General features: G+C 30.0%; 1 protein-coding gene across 2 annotated transcripts in view; it reads right to left on the bottom strand.

The window, feature by feature from the left end:
* Positions 1 to 2,001, bottom strand: part of LOC106692845 (sodium channel protein Nach) — a 21,333-nt gene extending 19,332 nt beyond the window's left edge. For both annotated transcript variants that reach the window (XM_014439048.3, XM_024358532.2), the window contains exons 1-3: positions 1,839 to 2,001; positions 1,609 to 1,715; positions 670 to 864 (exon numbers count right to left, since the gene is read on the bottom strand). In XM_014439048.3, the coding sequence (XP_014294534.1) occupies positions 670 to 864; positions 1,609 to 1,715 (302 nt within the window). In that variant the 5' untranslated portion in view covers positions 1,839 to 2,001. The remainder of the gene's footprint in view (positions 1 to 669; positions 865 to 1,608; positions 1,716 to 1,838) is intronic.
* Between the last annotated feature and the right edge of the window lie 22,259 nt (positions 2,002 to 24,260).

The following is a 24,260-nucleotide window of genomic DNA, read 5'->3' as shown; positions in this document are numbered from 1 at the left end:
ATTAATCGACGGTCAATTATCTACACTTCATTTGTTCGTTAATAATCGATTTTAATCCAAACAAAGAGCATTCTATTTCTATAACCTCCCCAGGAAAGAAATGATAGAATTCAGCTCTAAATTAACAAATCAATTACAACTAAGTAATTTTTCCTTTTTAACTTAAACTGCACTGACTTCGAGTTTGGAATAATTGTTTTTATTATTATTTGATGATTATGGAAAAATAATTGTAATCACTTGATTATGATATTTTTATAATCATATACTATACATAGTTACAATATATTAGTGTCAATCTTTAGTGTTAATAAAGGATCACAGCTGTTGAGTTCTGCTCACTTCTCTGGTTCAACGATTAACAATTACATTAATGAAATAACTTCGTATATTGGTAATAATATATTTATTATTATTACACTTTATAATTACACTCGTAATCGATCGTGTCATTCGCATACATCTCGTTGAATGTGGTTAAGACATTAGTTTGATTTTGCCTGCAGGCTGAATTTGGTACTTTATTTAGACCTGTAGGGACAACTATTGTAAACACAAGAATACTGAAATATACCAGGCTAGATTTGTATGCCATTAACATATTCGAAGAGTTTTATAATTTATTTATTAATAGTTCTAAGATTTTAAGGGATGATTTTAATTCCTTACTCTTGAGCTGCTTCGTAAATACGAATCATGTTGTCTTCTTCACAAACTGAAACGCTGGGAAATGAGGTATTTACATGTAAATATGTCGTTTCTACGACAAAGCTGACTGCGTTGTTTTGAAATGCATCCCAAGAAGCCATAATCAACAATGTTGATCCAATCCATGACAGAATACAAAGTGACATCCACAAGAGCCTTTAAAATAAAAAGGAATTATCTAGTACAATAAAAATATATATGTATATAAGCACTTAAATAATAGATCTGTTTTAACACTTTTGATTATGAACTGCAAGAATAAACACAGTATTTTATTCCAAAGCATAGGCTTTGAAATAGAAAAACCGTACTGTGCATGTTTATGACAGTTTTTGAATGATAAAAATAGTCGTTGGAACAGACCTTATAATATTTAGATTTTAAGCACATTTTAATGACCATAACACATTTTATATGATTTACTATTCCCATTTTTCACGATGTACTGGTATTATGTGGAATAACCAAGATAAAAAAAAAAAAAAAAAAATGATCTAAAATCATCATATAGTGTTGGTTGTAAAGTCTTTTTTTTTTTTTTGTTACTTGGCAGTGGTGAAAAATGAAAAAGCAGATTTACTGAAGAAAGTAGCTATAAAATAAATTACTTATTACAATATTACTTTGAAAATAAAAAATGTTTCTCAATATCATGCTATTAATTTAAAAGATTGAAAAAGACATAATTTAACCCAATAAAAAACCAACTTTTTGTCAATTAATCAGTTGGTGAAATAGTCAAGTTTAGAAACAAGTCAGAACATCCTGAATCTCACCCATTAAGATGTTTCGAAAACTAAATTTCATCAGAAGAAAATTACTACTCAATTTCTATTCAGATTTTACAAAAAAGACAATGTCGTATAGTCCATTTATTAATTAGGCATCATGGTCATTTACCTTTCGCTCCAGTGGCGCCCTTCTTCAGCGATAAATCTTAGTCCATGTAAGGATCCATTGGCGAAGTAAATCTTTACCGCTCGGAATAGAAAAGTGTATATCCCCATCTTTAAATAAATTAAAAAATAACATAGATGGGCGAAGAAATAATTATCATGTACAACTTATTAAAAGAAAAAGTGTTAACTGCCAAATGGTTTTCTAAGTGTGTTTACAGTTAAAATAGGTACCTGTTTACACGGAAAAGAATTCACTGTTAGCAAGACCCACTACGCTTTGGCAATCTGTCGATATCAAATTATACCCCTGATTCGATTCCATTATTAAATATTCACTATTGATGGCTGAATTGCCGTGATTGTGTCCTTATCTTTTCAGCTTGATGAGCTTTCCCACGTGAACCTCTCTGCTCAGCTGCCAGGGCTACCAGTCCTCATATGACGAGGATGTTATCGATAGTCCCTCTCTGAGGTTAAGTGCATGTCTTATCAACGGTCTCTTGTGTTGTTTTTTGTCTTTATCGTCCTACTAGCCCATTGTAATCGTATTCTTTGATTTACTGTTTCCTCCAAACAAGATAGAATTTTGGATAATGAAGTAATAGGTTGCTGATAAATATAATGATAATAAAAAATCTTTATTAACGGATTTTATATATCATTTTTAGTTTAAAAAGCTCAAAATAATAACCACTAAAAGATTTGAATACTTTTTACTGGTAGTATCACTATTTACTCATTTTTCTCTTAAAGCGTGAGATCTAATGAATCAACTATAGCTGTCATGGTATTAGATAAAAGGACATTTACAAAATCTAATGTTTATCTCTAAAAAATATCAATAACTTTCGCTTATAATATTCAATTTCATTTACACCAAATGATAATAAAATTTTGCTATCGAACTTCGTAAAAAGTAGGCATTAAAATGTGACTAATATTTTGCTGATCATAATGTTACTGATAACATTTTGGCATTAACTGATCTTTCGCGAACAAATGAACGAGCTATTGAAAATATATTTAAGAGGCAGCGTCTTGTAGCTTGCAGTAAAAGAGGAAGAAAGTCGTTGAAATACCCACATAGGCCCAGATGGCTAGTAACACGTGGCGGATCAGGTAGTCCGGGTATGATTTAGTATGGCACACGTGTGACACACGTGGTAGCTTCACGTTTTGACTACCAGTTCCTCACCTGAATTTACTCTTAAAAATTTGGAACTCACGGTTAAGAAGTTTATACTTTATCATCACATTTTGATAATAATGAGAATGCAAACGAGTGGGTTTACAAATATTTGTTTTTAAAGTAAATGCGATCACTTTTCTTTCTGTAAGATCAAAACTGAAAAAGATTCTGTAATATTAAAAAAAAAAAGAAGTGAAAATTGCGACGTTACTCATGCATGTGATGCTGAAAAAAAGAACTTTAGGAAAGTTATTGCAAGTCTTAACTTGTTAGTGCTTCGTCTCACACCCCTGCTTAAAAAAACTTGTCTATATTACTAGAAAACCTTTTCAGCTAATTATTTCAAATAATAATAATAAGTAGCACCAATATAATATTGTTATAATCAATTATTAACTAACGAACGAACTTTATTTCAGATCACTAGTGGTTCTTATCTGAAATCACTGAGAAGGGAAACACGTTTATTATTATGTCCTTAGTTAAATTTACAAATTCACGTTTGAACTTCATTTTTTAGATCGAAATTTTCGATTAGGTGTACGGAATTAATTTTGTACACAGGTGTGCCGCTTCTAAGAAAATCCTTAAATCGTTTGAGATCTGAACATAACATTTATTAAATGTTTTATTATTTTAATCTCATTAACTAAATATTTTAATTACTCAAAAAAAAAAGTTGTCACAACATTACCATAGAGGTAGCAAATACCATATTAGCTACATTAATTTTATCTTCAACCCGCGTTAGCCTTAGTTTCGAATGGCGGGTTGCTAAGTGTTTCTAGAAATATCTTATAATTTGTATTTGAACATTTGCTTGCGTTTTACTCTTTTTATTGATTACTTAGCTTAATAACTATTTTCTATTGGACCGATCGCTTTCTTTTTTATCTAATGTGTAATGAATAGTTCAGTTTAATGTGTTGATATATCACTATCGTGTTCAGGTTTGAATGATTAGTGTGTTTCTGCTATTTGTCTTAGCTGTGTGGAAATTTTGGAACTGCGGTAAGTTTTATAATCAATAAATGATTTATTCATGATGATAAATTATAAGCTTTCACTTATAGAAACCATTGATTGATAAGTGTGAAAAAGATCATCCATAATTAAAAAATAAAATTAGAAGACTAGAAGAAAAATGGCGGATTTGCCCAATTGAACTTTTTTGTCAATCTCATAATGTTGTATTAAGTAATTAGAAGAAACCGCTCTTAATGTTTTATTTTTGTCAAATATATTGGAATTAATTGTACTAGTGTACAGGATAAGCTTTAGTGGTAAAAATTTCAAAAGTCTTATTCAAAATGCTAAAATGAGTATAGTCTCTATCTATACTGAAAAGGATCCATTGGTGGTTTTGTTAATCCTTAGCTTGCGGGGTTTTGTTAATCCTGAGCCAGCTTAGCTTGTGGAAGTTGACAACTGTGCTTAAATAAGAGCAGTAATAATAATAAGTAACATTTTTGAATTTCCTGCAGTCGGAGCTTATTTTGTAAACAAGAACATAATGTCATAAAATTAGCTGTTATACACTGATTTGTTAAAATAATTATAGCTCGTTCGGATTTTATTACGTATTACTGTTAATGTTATCATCATATATGGGTGCCATTTGAAAATGTTTCTTATTTAAAATTTTCCAACATCTCTCTGAAAATAACTAAAAAAGTATATTTTAAATTATGTTTATCTATAAGTGCGTCATTTAATTTAATAGTTTTTCTCTTACTAGATCGGGTTATAATATTAGTATTTCCCAAGAAAATTAGCTTTTTATTTTATCTGTGAAATATTATGCAAGTAGCATAATTTGTTTGTTAAATTGTTGTTATTTGGCTGATGTCAATTGAATGTATGTACATTTTTCTTCCATTCAAAGGTCATTTTTCAGGAAAGGAAATGGAGTTGAACTTATGTATCATGTAATAAATTGTTATAACATTAGTTCTTATCAAACATTTAGTTGTGTTAATATATTTTTGCATCTACTGTATTAGTTAACACTGCATTAAGAAAATATGTGTTATCGATTATGTAATTTTACGAAATGATTTTAATTTATACTTTAAAAATAGTTATAATTAAACTAGTTAAAATTAATTAACAGACCAGCACATCTTGCAGACTGTTTCCGACTCGAAAAAAAAAAAATTAAAAATATTGAAGAGGGGCTCTAGTTTTTATTCACTAACATTTTGAAATCCTCAGCACTCCATCATTTGTATATATGTATACTATTCTGTTTCTCTCTTATTCAGTTTAATTGTTTTCTGTGCGGTTGTCAACATAATTTTGAATATATTTGAAATTTGTTTGTCTCTGAATAATCTTAATACAGAAATTGAAGTAGATTTCCATTCTTTGGCATTCGGATTGCAGAACTATTTGTTTTTTCTGCACAAGGTTATTTTTGAGACAGCAGCGGTATTTACGAACAGAACTTGCATTACGGGTCATTATAATTTAAATTATTTTTATGTTTTAAGGATATCAAATAATAGTAGGGGGCTCTATGTTGAAATGAAGTTTAAAAATTTCTTTTAAAAAAAAAGTGGATATCCATAATTAATTAAGTGTTCCTCTCTTTAGATATCTAGTATAATCCGAAATCTATAAAAGGCGGATAGAGCATTGGTTTTCCAACTTTTTATGGTGTCGGAACCCTTTTCATACTAGTAGGAAAATGGCGAAACTCTTTTTGAAGAAGTAAGTGGCGGAACACCTACATTATCGTTTGATACGAATAGATTGTAAAATGCCGTCTTTTCAGCTAAAGATAAGAAAGGCTAAGATACCTACATGCAACCTGTGAAAAATAGAAGAAAATCTGGAGTGGTAAAGCTTAAAACTGTACTGAGTTGACGTGGAATGGGCCATTCCTTAATTATTTCGTGGAACCCCTGTTGAGAACTACTGGCTTAGAGATTGATAGAGTTTGAGACCTCTGTCTAAAGAAAAAATCTCATTTAAAAAAAAAAAATGGAATAATTTTAGCCGTTGATTGTAAAAGTAAATGTTAGTTAAACCTTGAGCTTAAGAAAAAGTAAAGCTTTAGGAAATGAATGTACTGTTTAGATTCTAGTTAGGGGAGACAGCCTTTTCTGTTAAAGTTTGTCTGTCAGAAACATATCAGAATTTTAAAAATCATTTGAAGCTACCCAGAAATTAATTAAATAACAATTTTTATGAAAATAAATGTTGATAAGAACATAATGATGTATATGATTTATATCTTGTATAATTATATGGCTATTAAATTGTACGATTTCAATTTCTGTTGTATTGGTGTGAGATAACTACGCTATGAGGATAAATATTAAATATAAATATATGAATTATAACAAACATTAAAATGAAATAATAAATATTTGAAGAAGATAGTTAACCCTACGAAATAAATTATAGAAAAATAGCCCGGTTGGTGGTCAGTAAAGGTATCCAAATAGTAAAAGAAAACTATTTAGTGTTAACCATTTTGCAGGGCTTCTTCAGGGGTAACCCTCAAAATATTGTAAAACATATTACCCTTTTTGAGGGTAAGCGAAGAAGTGGGGAAATGTTATACCTGAGAACGGATACCCGTCTTGGCCGTTGAAATCCCTCTTTCAATCTGATAGTAAGTACTACCATCAATGTTTATTTATTAATTTTCTTAATGTTTCCTTTTACTTGCTACTATACCCCACCTTTATCATATTTATTCAACTTTCTGTATACCTTTTTACGCCTACCTCTTTAGCATATTTATAACTAGTTCTAACGAATATTTTTCTGCAATTTATTACTTTAGTTCTGTATCTAGAATTTTATCACATCTGGCTGTATCTATTAGTAACTAGTTCCTAGTCCTGCTATATGTATTCTTCCTTAAATTATTATTATTATTATTTCTATTATATATTTTATAAAAAAAACAAAACAAAAACTTATTTATTTATTTTATTTTCGTATTTTCTCTGTATATTTATTTTAATGTTTTGTCAATTCTTACTATGTTTATATGTTGTTTTTTATTTAGCCCTGACGAAGTCCTGCAGAGTGGGGCGAAACGTTGGTTAAAGATATATAGTTTTCTTTTACTATTTTGATACTTTTACTGACCGCAACCCGGACTATCTCCCTACAAAATAATAAATAAATATTGTATTATGATTGAGATTTCATTAATCATGAATATAATTCAAGAAATTGCTTGCGGTCAAAATAGAAAATTCAAATATATGTGTAAGTTTATTTTTAATTCTTGCCGACGTTTTCGTCGAAGCGAAAATCGAGCCTATGATTCCATAGGTTCTAGGCTAAGTGGAATCCCACTTATTCGGGAATTTCTGAAGTCAGTATCATTTATCTTTAGCCATATTTTCTTATTTTTAGTTTAAAATTGGAGTTAAAGATAATTCTTTTAATTAAAAAAAAAAAAATCAGAATTTGTTTCAATCCATACATAATAGTAAACGAACGAATAAATCAGAAGGTCGATTTATGATTTTTGGGATAACGCAGCTGTATTACGATAATTTTAAGACTGTGTTGCAATTTTTTTAAAAATTTAAAATTGGATTGTAAATATTTATTGCGAAATATTCATTGATATAGTCAAATAAAACAAAAAATAGCAATTAGTATGTAAGTGTATTCATAATAATGATGAATAAGTATTACCTTACTAGAATGATTTATTCAGATTGATAAATATTATTTTTGATATTGCTTATTGTTGCATCAGTTTTTTTTTTTTTTTTCTTTTTTTTTTTTTCCGAACCCTCTAAAACAGAAATAAAATGTGAGCTAGTAGTGCATTACTGTGTAGAAAGAAAAGTAATTCGTGTTGTGTCTTACCTTTTACTACCTTTGGTATTTAAAGGTTACCTGTTGTATTTAATTTTACATATGAGCTATCCTTTCAACAACTATTTGAGTCCGGAGGTGAGGGGCCTCCTCGTGTTATATCGCATATAATATAAAAAATAAAAATAAAAATAAAAAATAAAAAATAAAAATACAAATAATAAATGCATCAGTAAATTGACTTTAGCATTTTAATGAGAAAAAAATTTTTTAAACCTTTACGTACTTTTTTAGTTTTACAATTTTTATACCTATATTTATACCTATTATACAACTGTTATTTCTTTTGTCGTAGTAGTTTAAAACATATAATAAAAGTGCAAGTAGTTTACAGTTGAATATTTCTTCTTTTAGACATCCTGCGTTTATCATTAGTATATTTTTTTTTTTTCATAGAAATTTTGATATGTGTAATCCGTAGAATAGTGAATCAACGGGAATTACAGGGAGTCAGAAAGTTACCATTGGGAGTATTAGGGCCGTGACGATCTGTTGACCTGACCATGTAAGTCCTTCTTGAACAAGGTCGTGCCCACGTCTGCTGCCCACGGCGCGAGGTGTCGCGGTCGGTCGCACACTTGCAGACCTAACGCTTGTCTTCTGGATATATAGCATGAGGTTATAATCAATAGGAAAGGTTATATGGCTTTAAGTATATAAATTATATATGTTTATATACTGTTGTTGTTTTATTTGGGGTTTGCGTTCCAAATGTAGCAGAAAGGGCGGGATGGTCAATATTCATTGCAGGTCCTTTGAATTTTAACTGCCCCAGATTGGATCAGAACCGAGCAAATTCTGATTAGACAATGCTAAGGTTAACCGTTAATTTTAACCATTAATTCAGCAATGTGTCCTGCAAGTTATAGGATTTTATCCGGTTTTTAGTTTCAATTCAGGGCTTCATTATTTTGGTTATCTTAACTTGTATGCCTCTCTTTACATATTTAAAGAATGAAAACTTGTTTATTCTATTTTTTCTTACATTGCATTGTGCTTCAACAAAAAAAATCATCATGCATCACACAAATTTTACTTAATGCCCTGTATACGTTTCCAACAATTGTGTAGATTGGTGCGCTAATTTTAAAATTACAAGAATACAACAGTTTTACCAAAAGTAAAGAAGTGGTAATCGGGTTTTCCGGTTAGAATTGGATATTTATATTTTTCACCTTTATTTATTTGAAAACTACTTTTATATATTGTATTTATGTATTGCTTATTATTGCCAACAATGAGTAATATATATATATATAGAGAGAGAGAGAGAGAGAGAGAGAGAGAGAAAGTTTACTCTAATTTTTCAGTAAAATTTATTCGTATTTGTTAATATTTAAATTGATTGTTTAAAAAGGAAGTAAAGTCATCCTTGTAACGTATTTTTTAACATTTTCTAAAACCATTTGTCGTCACTCGGTAACTCGCTTTCTTTCTTTAGATATTTTTTATTTTTTACTCACTTGTAACATTTCTTCACCTCCAAAATACCTCATCATCTTCGTAATGTATTTTTTAATTCTGAGTCTCACCACTCACGGCGCGGAGCTTGGCTATCTGATTTGCTACTAGCAGGTGCCTTTTGTGTTTTATTCTCTATTTTCCTATCTTTCTTTTACCCCTTTCTCCTTCTCTGTTCTTTTCTTCATTTTCCTTACCCACGTTATTAGTTATGTTCACCATATATTATTATTGTTATATTTTCAATTCATTTTTTTTGTCTGACCTAACTTCATATTTACTTTCTTTATTCTAATATTATGGTTACACATTTCATTTGTTACAGATATTTTCTTTATCTCAATTTGATTTTTTCTTTCCCTAATTTTAATTTTTAAATTATTAATAAACCAAAATATTCATATTCCTTTGCATTATATAAGTGCAAATTTTTATTTTATTTGCTTAATTATGTTATTTTTACGTACTTATTCAATTACCTATTCAACAATTCAAACAAATACAATTCAAACCTATATATATATTTTATTTTCCACTTCTTTCATCAATTTTATTCTGTACAATTATTTACCTTATGTCATTCTATTTATATTTTCTTTTTTTTTAATCATTGATTTTTACCTTGTTCTTTGTTCTTAGCCCTAATGGAGGCTAGAAATTCTGGCCGAAACGTTGGCACTATTAAATAAGTTATTTAAACTTATTTGTGTTATTTTTTGACCGCACTCCCCAACAATTTTCTCCTCATACATTTAGATAAAATAAATGGGACGAGTTAAGGAATCAGTGTATTAGCTATCTTTGTATTTTTGACAAAGCAAAGTTTCTTTTTAAAGTTTATATTTCCTTAAAAAATAACAATGATTTTTTTTTGTTATTATTATCAAAGGCTGAGACCATCGTGCCGGTTGTTGGTGATGGCGTCAAAAACTAGCCCGGAACATGTAATTCTGAACTACTATAATTAATGGAAGTTAATAATTTCCATCGCCATCTTTTGCTTAGTTATTTAAATGGCTACTCCGTTATCCACAAGTGGCTGGGTGGCTCCCATACCAGGTTTTATCCTTCGGGCTTTAACATGGAAATCAATACTTTAAATGATGTTCTCAAATAATTGAAAATTAGGATAAAAAATCTTTGCACTATATTTTTTTTTAATGAAAAAAATGAAAACAGTTTATTTATTAAAAAAAATTAAACCTGGAAACAAAACTTATAACTAGAGTGTATCTATCATTATTTCTGTAATATATACATTCAATATTTGATTGTATTTATAAAAAATTAATTATAATAAAAAAATTCTTTATATTTTTACGTTTTTATTTCAATGAATAGTGTAATTTTATGATGATGCATTTAATAAGAAATAATTATTTATATTTAGTTGTTTTTTAAATTAATTTTTGAAATATATTGTTTCCCTCAATTCATTTATTCTAAAATAAATGATTAATGAGATAAACTCCAAGTTTATTTAGTAAAAAAAAAAAAAAATTTATTCAGAACATCTTTCAATATTTTAATATTGTGGACATTCATTTTAATGTTTTAATTTCAATGAAGGATACTGCAGCTTTATGATGATATATTTAATAAAATATAATGTATTTATATTCAACTATTTAATATTATTTTTTTGAAATTTCTATTCATCTCAATAGATTCATAAAAACTACAATGATTAATGAGATAAACTCTTTGTTTCATGTTCTTGATTGGGAACATGATTTCAAGCGGAAATGATTCATTGAAGTGAAGTGCTTTCACTTAAGCAGTTGTTGGGAATAACTCCGTACTAGTCAATACTAGTTTTATGAAATTATATAATGCGTTGGAAAATGAAACTTTTAATAAAATATACTGAACCATAGAACCACAATAATATCATATATTTATGGACATAAGGAATAAACCGTTTATGATATTTTACTCTAAAAGTTACTGGTACTGTATGCAACCATTCATAACTTGTTTACTGGAAAGAGGAAATAAAATACAAAAATTAAACAAAAATAATTGACATAAAATAAATACATAGGTAATAATTTATATATATATGAAAAATTAGATAATGCTCAAATAATTAAGATAATTAAAATTAAAATCTAAAAAGGGGAAAAGCCATGAACCGTGAAACCTCCAACTCAATGCTCCATGCTACAAGTCGACGAGCCACCCCCGTATGAAATACTAGTAGCTGTGAACAAACTAGACGCCAGCGTAGATGATGTTATTAAAAGCTTAAAAGAAGCAGTTGAAAATACGGTACTCAGTTTTGAGATAAAAGAGAGGCTAGCCAAAAAATAGGCCACATCTAGGAGAAGACCAAGAAAAGATGACCCGCGATCGGCACCTGTTGTCCTAAGGTTGAACAGCTAGCATCTACCGAAAGACCTGCTACAACAAAGGAAGGTTAAGCGGTATCTCTCAACTCAGGATATTGGCAGGAGAATGATCTTCACCGGATATAGCTCGGAGAAGAAATGACCGAAAAGGCGTAAGTTTTGGTTCGCTCGTCAGGAGAGGACAGTTTTTCGGCCGACCAAGTTTGCTACAAGAAGGTTGACGGTCAACGATTGGTCACATCCATTACCCTCAAGACCTCGACATCTGTTGATTCACTGGGTCCGTTTAGTCACCTACAACCCCCCTAACTTCTCTCAGCACATAAAATATATAGTATAAAAAAGGTTTGCTATATTATCTTTTCAAGTATATTTATTCTTTCTTAATTTCTTCTTTGTTTTAATTATTTTGATTTTTTTTTACTTTTGTATCTTTTTCCTCAGAGGTCATCACAATTTATTCATTATTATAATTATTTACTTCTGGTCAAATTGCTTCCATTTTGTTGCTATAATTATGGTATCATCCTCCTAATTACTGATTTTTTTCTATCTTCTCTTAGTCAGGTAAACATCCTATAACCACCTGTCATGTTAATTCCCAAATTACTAGCCCATTGTGGCGAATTCCTATAGTATTTACGAATAATTGTTAAGCCCTTTATTTCTTCCTCACTTTTCTTACCAGAATATTCCTTTATCCGTCATGACCGGATCGGTGGAGGTGCAAGCCTAATTATCCATAATAGCCTAAAATCCCGAAACCAGAAGTCTCATCCTCTTTCGACCATCTACACATCGGATTCCTTCATTCGTAAATTTTCTGTGATGAACTACCTCTTCTATATGTTGTGGTATGCTCTACTCTTATTCCTTTCCCTTCTCACCCATCCTTTAAATTATCCCCCTACAACTGTTCCTTTCTACAATTTCATTATAATCTCCGGTGGTCTCTATATCAATTTCTTTTCTGAATCTCACGGTAGGCTGGAAAATCTCTTATTCCTCTCCTTCACTTATTTATTGTCTTATTTGCTCTCACCCACTATGGCGAATGGATTTATTTGTCATCGATCCAGCACAGAAACCCCTCTCCTCATCTCAACTTCCCGAGATTCATTCCTGTCCTCTCATGACTAAATCCAAATATCCTATAATATTCAAACGATCCCTCTAAAACCGTAACTTGCTCACATCCGGGAAACGAGTTTACCTGATCTGAAGCCATTAAATGGATTGAAATCTATTCCAGCACTTCCATCGATTTCATAGTTGACATTCCCAGTTTTAATGTGCTAAGTATCTTTGATTCTCATGTCCCACTTAAAACCCCTGCCTTCCGTCAAGGTCCTGCTCCTTGGATGTTTCAAGAAATAAGGGACCTGCAAAGGAGGCGTGAAGCAACACGCAGACGATCCAGGCGTACAGAGAGCTAAAAAACTTGACAAAAACTTAAGTTAGGCGAGGAAAATCCAAATACTTCCATGAATCCATCCCCTCTGTTCCTGATTGTAAATCAAAAGGGCAACTTCTTCGAAATCTTTTTCTCTGCAAATCCACATCATCATAGTCTTCCCTCCCAGTTTTATCTGACGAATTAAGTTCATACTTTTTATATGTTCCATCTACCATTTCAGTTTGCCTCTGACTTTCATAGAGTGCGGTTCCATTGTAGTGCAATACTGAGATAAATATAAAACGAATGTTCAACATACAGACGAATCCATTTCGAAAAAAATGAATCTTGAAGCTACTGATTCAAAGTCTTAACCACCATTTAAAAAAATGGGAAAATACTGTCATGAAAATACTCCTTTATCAGTGAAGGTGAGCAATAAAGTTAATCAACTATATGAAATTGACCTTTCATCGGATAAGCATACTACACCAACATCAAGTACTAGCAATAATAATAGCCCTAATGTTAAGCTCAATTCCATAAAAATACCACCAATATTTCTACCGAATGCTATTAATTATAGACTTCTATTAAATGACTTTAATGCGTTCTGCATCGGGCCACTCACTACTCAACTAACCAGCAACAGTACAAAAAGTATGTTATGGACTATAGAAAAATTTGAATATCATACATTTCCTATTGATAAAAATAAATATTTGAACGCAGTAATTAGGAAGATCCACTATAGCATAAGCGAAGAGGAATCAAAGTCCGAGTTAGACTCAAAACAATTTGAAGTTGTATACGTATCCAGAATACTAAATAAAGATAAAAAAACCTTCTCTAAAATCTGTCCAGTATCTATCAAAACAATGGAAAGGCTAAAGATATTCATAATCTCAGAGTCAAGCTGTGTCAAGTGCAAGGGTAAACGATATTTTCTACAATGCCCGTTAAAACTTACAGATAAGCTATTATGTGTAAATTATGAACTAGCTAAATGCGGAAATTATAAGGGATGTAAATATTACCTAACCATAAATAATAAAATAAATTCATTTTTTAAGCTGAATACTCGTGAAGCTGAGAATATTTTTTTTTTATTTTCAAAACCTCTTTATTTTTTCATTTAAATACAAAAATACAATATATATACAAAATACAAATTGGGGGGTATAGCTCAGTGGTAGAGCGTTTGAATTATTCTCAGCAGTCGAATGCTGAGAATAATTCAAACAGACTAATAACTTTTCATTTTCATATACTGATGCTAAAGAACAAACACCTCAGTTCACAGTTAATCGAGACGATGAAATAAAACGCGAAAATTTATTGTCTTGTATAACTAAAATTATTATCGAAGCTATTAAACCCTGTTTACAACAAATTATGACACATTTATTCACGTTGGTAGCTTTTTTATTTACATATGGACCGTGATGTAAATAACAGATTTTCTACTATTACTAATTCTCTGCTAACTAAATGTGCTTTACTACAAATCAATTATTATATTAATTTTCAAATATTTATTTTTTTTTATCCATAGTTACAGGATTAAGAGAATTAAAAAATTTAAGCTGGAATACTACTCATGGCATATCTTCTCAATGGAATTAATTCAAAATTTTCCTTTTATAAAACTTCATTGATATAGCCTGCACAACTAAGATCCATTCATCCCGAAACATCAAATTGAAGGTTATAAAATTTTACGTAATGACGGAGATAGTTCGACTCCTTCCGGTGGTCTAGCCTTAATAATTAAAAATATTATTAGCTTCTCTGAAAATATTATTTGCAAAATATTTAACATGGAGGTTATTTCGGTTCATTAACACTCATCTCCTACAATACAATCGTCACGGCAGTTTATAAACCTCAAAATAAAAAACTACTTTAAGACGAAATTGATTCTTTTTCTTTTTGTTTTTGTATTTCAACACATTGATAATCACGAAACTTTTACCATTCTTCAAAAAAAAAAAAAAAAATCTTTTTGTGTGTTTTTTTTAAAACTAATTTCTTTTAATTGTCGTTACTATTTTAAAATAGTTCCGACCTAAAAAATAACTATTCCAACTATGGCATCGTTATAAAAGTTGTTTACATATCTAATCCATTGTTTATTATGGCATGTAACAGACGACAATTAATGGAAGTTATGTATTTGTTTAATTAATGTAAAGCGGGTACTGTTAGGCCGCGACTAGCTGTAAAGATAATATCAGTTGTACAGGAGAAGCTCGTTAACCCTAGCCCAGCTAGCAGTAATCCTACTCTGGCACTTCTCTCATTTTACAAATTAACTATTCCCTACAAAGAATGTTAGAAGCTTATTTATTTTTCATAATAAATGTATGCTAAGAAGGAATTTTAAATGTCGCTAATTAAATTGGTACTCTTTCTAACAATTCACTTCAAAATTCTGTTGGAATAGTACAAGAGCCCAAGAGGAGAAAAAAGGCAGTTATATCACCCCATGTTTTGATTACTTTAATGAAAACTATGTATAATTTATAACCAAAATTGATGAGCCTGCCAAGTATAGGTAGGGGGAATAAAAATAGCGGGTGTTCCAAAGCGATAACAAAACTAATTTTTCATTCGGAGCTCTATATCTTAAAACTTAGGAATAACTCAAGAAAACCTAAGAGAACATCATTTAAAGAAGAGTAAATTTACGTTACATAGTTTTCCAGATATAGCTTTTTAAAAAACAACATTTCATAAAAATGTTGTATGGGACTTACTGAAAGATCAGTAGTTAGTGAATTTATTTTGAAAAATTTATATCTCAAAAACCATTAGACGTACAGGTGTCTATTAGCACTCAAATTAAAGCTAGTTTAATGAGCTATAAAGTTAGTAATAAAAAATACCACCCCTACAAAGATAAGTGTCATAAACTACTTTATAGTAAGTTAAATTTCCTTTATTTTGAGTGTTGGCAGACATGTGCGTCTTATGGATCTAGAGGTATATTTTTTCAAAAATCCAACATTTTATAAGAACAACTAGAAATTAACATTTTGTTAGTTTATTTTGTCAAATATCATAAAAACTACTACTCCTACAAAGATAAACATGATTAACTATTTTGTAGTAAATTTAACTAGCTTTAATTTGAGTGCTGGCAGACATCTAAACGTCCAATAATTTCTGAAATGAAGTTTTTCATAAATCAAACTTATTGTCCGAACAACTATAAATCAATTTATTTAAGCAAATATCATGAAAACTACTATACTATACTATACTACTAAAATTCCTACGGAGGTAAAGTTCAGAAACTTCTTTATAGTCCATTAAACTAGCTTTAATTTGAGTGCTAATAGACATCTGTACATCACATAGTTCCTTAGATATAGAATTCTCAAAATAAATTAACTAACTAATCTTTCAGTAGATTTTTAGAAATTTTGTTTTTTAAAAAGCTATATCTTGAGAACTATTGGACTAGTAATTATACCTAGTTTTCATTAAAGTTATAAAAAATTGGTGTGAGGTAACTGCCTTTTTTCTTCCCGGCTATTGTACTATAATTAAAGATTAAGTAAATATAAGGAACTTTTTTTTAGTTGTTTAATAATTTCAGCAAAACAATAGTATACATATCCGTTCTAGTGCCAATTATTCTACCAAAAATTTCTACTTCAATTTAAATAATTTAGTATCTCCATTTTGTTCGATTTTTTTCATTTTTATTTATGAACATGATATTTACTTTTTTATTTATTAAGCAGCAAAGTTCAACATATGTGGTCCGACCAGATTACAACATCTATAGGTCGGTGCCAAAATAATATACAAAAATTTTCAACATAAAAGTGATATTAGTATAATTGTTGAATAATGTACCTTGAAAATATTTCTTGGTTACTTATTAAATTAATTAGGTTGAAATTAAGTATTGTTTGTTTATTAGGTTTGAAGTCTTCATGTACTGCAAGTAAACTCAGAATTTTTTTTTAGCTTTTCTACTAAGCCACAATGAACATATCGAAAATTATTCCTTTCCCTTCAAATAAAAATCCTCTTTCTAACACCACACGTTGGATTGCATCTGGCACTACTTTTGACTCAATAGCGAAAATATTTTGTTTGTTTTAGTTAAAATTTATTGAACTAATATTGTTATAAAATGAATAACAATAGTTATGGATCAATAGCCCCTATAACCTCATTTAATGCATCGATCAAACATTTTGGTTAGTACTTTCTGTCATTATATTTCTTTGATTATGAAATATGTTTTTTTTTGCTTTTGTTTTTTTAGGCGATGATAACTAATGGTTAGTTTTAATAACAATATTTGAATTCATTTTACTTATGATAATAATTAAGGAACAGAGCAAACCAGTGCTTACAGCGCTGGGTTCTTTTGTAGGATGAAGGAAGTTATTGGATTCAAGCATATTTGGGCAAGTGTAGAGACTTTGAGAACGAATATATTCCTGTAAAAGAATTGTCACCTGAGACTTAACAGAACTGCAGGCTGCTGTTGATAACATTGGTTTTCAAATGCGTGTATGGAATAGTGTCTGTAAATTTAGTGAGTTAGAGAGCAAGCGAACTTTAACGAACTAGGACGATATAAATGCCATGAATAAAGATGGACAGTAAGCGTTAAGGTGTAGGCCGAGGGTTAGTTGGAAGGCTATCGATTTGGCTATCAACGAAGATTTTAAAAATACAGAGCTACCTTTTATGGTTTGTCAAGCTTGTTATTTTCTTATTTAATTTTATTAATGAACGTGAAAATTCCTCTGTTAATTGAAATTTATTTTGTTGATCTGCAAGAGTGCTAATTGATTTGGAAATCATTTCACACATCGGAGGGGAACTAAACCCGTGCCAGGACTGCTCAATTATTTGGAAGCCAACGGAAGGCGACACGGTTCAAGGCATTGTGGTAATCAGTGTCCTGACACCCATACACGATCCCATGGGGGTGTGTTGCTCTTTTCAATTAGTGCTGTTGGATTTAGATTTGTGTAATTACGACCATAATGTGTGTGTATATATATATATACTCAGTACAAAAATTGATTATAAAATATATATTTAATCACTAACTAATTTTCTTAATGGGGTTTTCGAAAAAAAATATATATAAATTCAGCTGAATAGGTCGGGACAGTAAAGCAATTTTTTAACCAAAAGTGATGCTACTACTCCTTATAGTACAAGAGGCCAAGAGGAGAAAAAAGGCAGTTGTCTCATCCCAATTTTTGATTACTTTAATGAAAACTATGTATAATTAATAGTCAAAATTGATGAGACTGCCAAGTATAGGGAGGGGGAATAAAAAATGGCGGCTGTTTCAAAACCTCAAAAAATCACTAATTTTTCATTCGGAGCTCTGCATCTTAAAAACTATCAACAACACTAGAAAACCTAAGATCAGATTATTTAAAGAAGAGTAGATTTGCTGAAATATTAGCCCTAAAAGATCTATTTATGTCCAATAGTCTCGAGATATAGCTTTTTAAAAAGCAAAATTTCTTAAAAATCTGAAAGATTAGAAGTCAGTTAATTTATTTTGAGAAATCTATATCTCAGGAACTATGTGACGTACAGATGTCTATCAGCACTCAAATTAAAGCTGGTTTAATGGACTATAAAGAAGTTTATGACCGTTACCTTTGTAGGAATAGTAGTTTTCATGATATATGCAAAAATAAATTGATTAATAGTTGTTCGGACAATAAGTTTGATTTATGAACAACTTCATTTCAGAAACGATTTGACGTACAGATGCCTGCCAGCGCTCAAATTCAAGCTAGTTAAATTTAATATAAAATAGTTAATAATGTTTATCTTTGTAGGAATAGTAGTTTTTATGATATTTGACAAAATAAACTCACAAAATGTTAATTCTTAGTTATTCGTATAAAATGTTGGATTTTTGAAAAATATATCTCTAGATACATAAGATGCACCATATGTCTGCCAATACTCAAAATAAAGGAAATTGAACTTACTATAAAGTAGTTTATGACACTTATCTTCTTAGGGGTAGTAGTTTTTATGATATTCACATATCATAAATTTGGGAAATACAATTTGTCCGATCAGCTATAAATCAATTTATTTTAGCAAATTTCATGTAAACTATTACTCCTACGAAGATAAACATCAGAAACTACTTTATAGATCATTAAACTAGCTTTAATTTGAGTGCTAATAGACATCTGTACGTCAAATGTTTTTCAAAATAAAACACTAACTACTGATTTTTCAGTACATCCCATACATTTTTATGAAATGCTGCTTTTTAAAAAGCTATGTCTGGAAAACTATTTAACGTAAATAACTCTATTAGGGCTCATATTTTAGCAAATTTGCTCTTTTTTAATTGACGTTCTCTTAGGTTTTCTTGTGTTGTTCCTACTTTTAGAAATATAGAGCTCCGAATGAAAAATTTGTTTGTTTTTTTATGGCTTTAAAACAGCCGCCATTTTTTTATTCCCCCTACCTATACTTGCCAGACTCATGAATTATGACTAGTAATTATACATATTTTTCATTAAAGTAATAAAAAAAATGGGGTGAGATAACTGCCTTTTTTCTCCTCTTGGGCTCTTGTACTATATGGTTATCCCTCACCCATGGTCCGGCGAGTAGACTAACCGGCCGGAAGGCTCAAAACTGGGAGCTTTCTGTCGGTTTTTTAAAGAAAAATTCCTCAATTATGTTGCGAATAATATTTTAATTGATTGATAGCCGAGCTAGGTTTTCAGTGAGATCCGAACTATGGCAGTGCATTGGTTATAGTATTGTAATATCTTGGCATAACTCAAGTCGGTTTGCAACATGAACAATGAGATGTGCCTCTAAATTTAGCCGTGGCTCAAGCCACGTTATGTTGGTTTTTGAAAACGCTCTCTCAAGATCTATGCTATTTCTTTGGCATAGTTAAAATTAGAACCGTTAACTTTTGTTCCATTTGAAGATGTATGAGGAGTAGTGATAACTCGTCAAAGGGCCAGGGAAGGTTTGTTGGTAGTTGTTCGTTGATCTGAGATAAGGACTGAAGGGTTCGATGAAGGGTCAACTATCGTTGAGTAGGCTGTGTCCGGCCTTACAGCTTTATGGACTGGAATCTATGGATCTACTCATTTCTTATCTGGATTCTTGTTGTCTCGTCTTCAAGCGATACTTTTGAATGACATAGATATCTTTGCTGATTGGTTCTTGTCATAAATCTATTCAAACTAAAGTGAAACTCGAGGTAGTACATTCTGTTTCCAAGTAAAGATTACGATAATTTGACAAATATATTCTTTTAATATTTTTTAATTAGATTAAATTGGCCTGAATCTTTAGTTTGAAAAGGGTAACGCTTCCTTTTCTCCATAGCGTCCGCGTAGTCTTAATACGTCCTCGACATGTTTTGAATAATTATTTACAAAATAAATTAAATGATTATTTAACTAAATAATTACTTCATCAAATAATGTTCCTCAAAAAACTCCCAGTACTTATTTCTTGTAGTGTTTGTTGATCGAAATAAATAAGTTTGTGAAATAACGTTTAAAAACACAAATACTGGAGATAAACTATATTACTTGGAGATAGTTAACAAACTTTCAGCAACTAACGTAGCCACTGCTATGTTGTAAACAGTTGAATTGTTGCCGTCATATCCGCAATCACAGTATTTACTGTCATGACGGCAAGTATTATACATTTTTCATATTTCATTTTTGATAGATGGTACCGGGGATATTATTATCACCGTGTAAAGAGGTTTTAACATAACTGTAGGTTCACTGTCGCTACATGACAGTGGTATGTACATACATCACTGTCAACTATTACATCAGGTCTTTTACGACAATACTGCCACGATAGTAGATACTGTTATGAATGGAACTATCATACAGTTTACACTATAGCAGTAGCCACAACAGTTGTGAACTATCTCTCTGTAATATAGTTTATCTCCAATAGGTTTTTTAAACGTTATTTCAGAAATTGCTTTATTTCAATGAAATAAACATAGGTAGCATGTAATAAACGTGTGAAATAAACGTAGGTAAATAGGTAGTTTTTTGAATATAATTATTAAATCAAATAATCATTTGATACAATAATTATGTCGTGGAATAATCCTTCAATTTATTCTAAAAAAATTGTATTTAGAAAGTTCAGATATTTAGTACCTAATACAGAAAATAATTAAATAATTAAGTATTATACCTATATGAATCGTATTAATATTTGTTTGTTTATTCTTATTCGTTATTTAATTATCACGAGCTATGTGATTCATACAGATCATATATTTTCTATTTATTCTTCTTTCCTTTATTATACGGCATAGGTTTCGTGATGCATCCAAAAAATCTTTTTTAATTCATCTTTTCAAATTCATAATCACATATCATCAGATATCCACTATTCTTATTTTTTCTTTCTAGGTCAGTATAATTTACGTGGAACGTGCATTTAATATTTTATATATAATTTAAAAGCAGAATATTTTTAAATTTATCTCTTGAAATATATGTTTCATCAGGTACCCACTGGTTTTTATTTATGTTTTTTATTCTTTGTTATTACTTAATAATATCTATGAAAATTCATAAAATGATTTCTTAAAATTGATCATTGACAAAGTTTAGTCAACAACCATATCGGCAACTGCCATCAACGCAATATTCTAGAGTTTTTTTTTAATTTTTATTTTTACTATCTAAATTATTTGTCATGTTAGCTTGCATATGTAAGCGCCTTGACAGTGAATTGTCGAACCTTGCACCGCTTATTAAACTGGGGGTAAAAATACTGCACTGATACATTGTTGCGTTCTGATTGTTCCTTTAATACTTTCGTGCCATCATTCAGTATATTAAAAGATTCATGGTGACAGACATCAACGAAAGATTGCTCCTTCAATTGTCTTACATGGAATTAAAGTAATCTCTAATTAGTTAATGTGATATATAATCGATTGTGTAAATGTGATCAGTGGATACCATTCTTGAAATGCTAGGAAGTCTGCCGATTCCGTTGTCGACGTTCCGGATGTTGCATATCGCAATTAGACCTTTTCAAATTTTTATATCGAATTGCCTTTTTCGGTGATTTATTTTGTTTGTTTCATTCTACAAGAAGATAAAATCATTGTGACTTATTCAGTCATTCTCCGTTTTTTACAGGGAAGATCCATGACACACTTATATTAAATTATAAATAGACGAGTTAAGCTGAAGAATAAATGACGAGCCAATGCCTCACTAAAAGTGGACATGAATATATCTTCTTGGAATTGATTAGGACATAGTTTCCAACAGTTTATACTAAACCTAGCTCCCTGCTTATGAAAACTCTTGTATGGTGGTATATTACACAACTTATATCTCCGTATTTTGAATAGATTGGTGGTATTTTTTTCAAGTCATTCTCTATGATTTTCGAAAAAAAAATCAAAGAACAGAATGGGGAAAAAATTTGAACAAAAATCTTTTATTTTTCTGTTGATATAAAAATACATGTTTAGGTAAAAATAACGAATAGTAACGCCATTCCTGCCAAGAATAAAACAGTTTAATTGATGATGCAGAAGTCATATGCTTGCAATTGGGAGAATTCTTTTTTCCGACTCGATCCTGTCTCTATTTTTCTTCTTTTCTCCTTCATTTATAAAAGTTTTAATTTTTTGTATTTATCGATTGTTTATTGTTATTTATTTACTACTAATTATAGTAACTGTTAATTTTTTTGAAATAAACAAAATTAAAGGTACTTTAGGGGAATATTTTTAAGAAATTCGCCATTTGAGCCCTGTCAGCTTATCTTAATGAACATATAAAGACTCAGTGGACTCTCGCTAATCTGAACTAATTAAAACAAAGGAGGATCGGATTAGCGAAAAATTCGGATTAATGAACGGAAAAAATGTTCACTTCATAACTAACAAATCAATTTTAAAACAAAAATTATAAATATATTTACATTACAATATTTTTACTATAATTAATTTCTCAGAAATAACTATTTTAGGAACCTTTGTTGTTTCCTAGATGAGCTGAAAGTGAGTTCATAGTCTTGAGTCAAAAGAGTGGGTGCACACTTGAGGGTTGTGATGACAATATAACTAATACTTAAAAACTAGGATTAAAAAAATGTGTCTGTTGCACAGGTTGTGATTGACACTGGTGGCACTGTTGCCACTTGATAAGAGCTGAGAGGGCGTTAGTGTCTGGAATAGTGGATTGATGTTGGTCTACGAGTCGAAGAACTTGATGTGCCTCCGTTGTATAAACTCGGGCACAGATTTCGTAAAGCTGTGGTGGTTTAGTCTTCCTCAGTAACGTAGTCCTCACCATTTTTTTTGCGATCAAAAAAATCACTAATAAAAAGTTATTTTAGATGCATATTTGTCATGCGAAACCTTCATTGAAAATACCTTTTTTTTATTGGAAATACCAACAAATAAATAAATAGTAATTAGTATTTTCGTGTAGACCTTTACAGAGAATACCTTATTAAGTTCTTAATTTTTTTTCCTTGTATTAATACTTAAACTTACTTTTTTTCCTCTAATAATATAATACTTAAACTTGTTGCTCCTTACAAAATCCTTATAGATTTGTTTTAAGAAAGTAAGAACAAAAAATAATAGCGCATAGATTAATTTAAATTAATTTATGTGTACCTTGTGGACATTTATAAACTGCTGTATTATGGCTTATATTATAAATAACCTTGTAGCTATTAAATATGTATTTTTTCTGGTCAAAACGTGATGTTTATTTCAGTTTCTGATTCATAGATTTAGCGTTGAATTACAACTTTTCTCAAAGATGGTGACCTGCATTTCGTGTTTGTCTCTAGTGAATATTAATTCACTTAAAACAACAAAACGTTTTTTATCTTGACTTAATTAGCTTCCTATTAAAAAAAAAAATGTTTATTCAACTTTAGTCCTTTCCACTTATTAATGGATGTTTTAACGGAAATGGGAAGTAAAATAAATTTAAATATAAGATGATGGTCAGGGTTTCGGTCAAAAAACGCACAAATAGTTTATAATTATTTTAATGTATGACGTTTCGCCCCACTTTGCAGGGCTTCATCAGGACTAAAAAGATACAAAAAACCCTGAGAATATTACAACAATGAGATACATTAAGGTAATTTAAGCTAGGATAAATATTATGTAAAAATAAAGTGATAAGAAATTACATATAAATAAAAGGAAGGAAGACTTAAAATAGTATGAATATAAAATAAACAATGATAAGAATAAAAAATAAGTAACAATGGCAAGAGTAATTTTATTTTTAAATACGTAAAATATACCCTTAAAAAAAGTACAGGAGACGTACATAAAACAAAAAAAATACGGAAAAAAAAGTAGAGATTAAATAAACGTATTGAAA

Source organism: Halyomorpha halys, unplaced genomic scaffold (genome assembly GCF_000696795.3).
Source record: "Halyomorpha halys isolate HHAL.00 unplaced genomic scaffold, Hhal_1.1 Scaffold74.1, whole genome shotgun sequence".
In the NCBI taxonomy this organism is placed as follows: Eukaryota; Metazoa; Arthropoda; class Insecta; order Hemiptera; family Pentatomidae; genus Halyomorpha; species Halyomorpha halys.
This window is presented reverse-complemented; position numbering and strand designations above follow the sequence as displayed.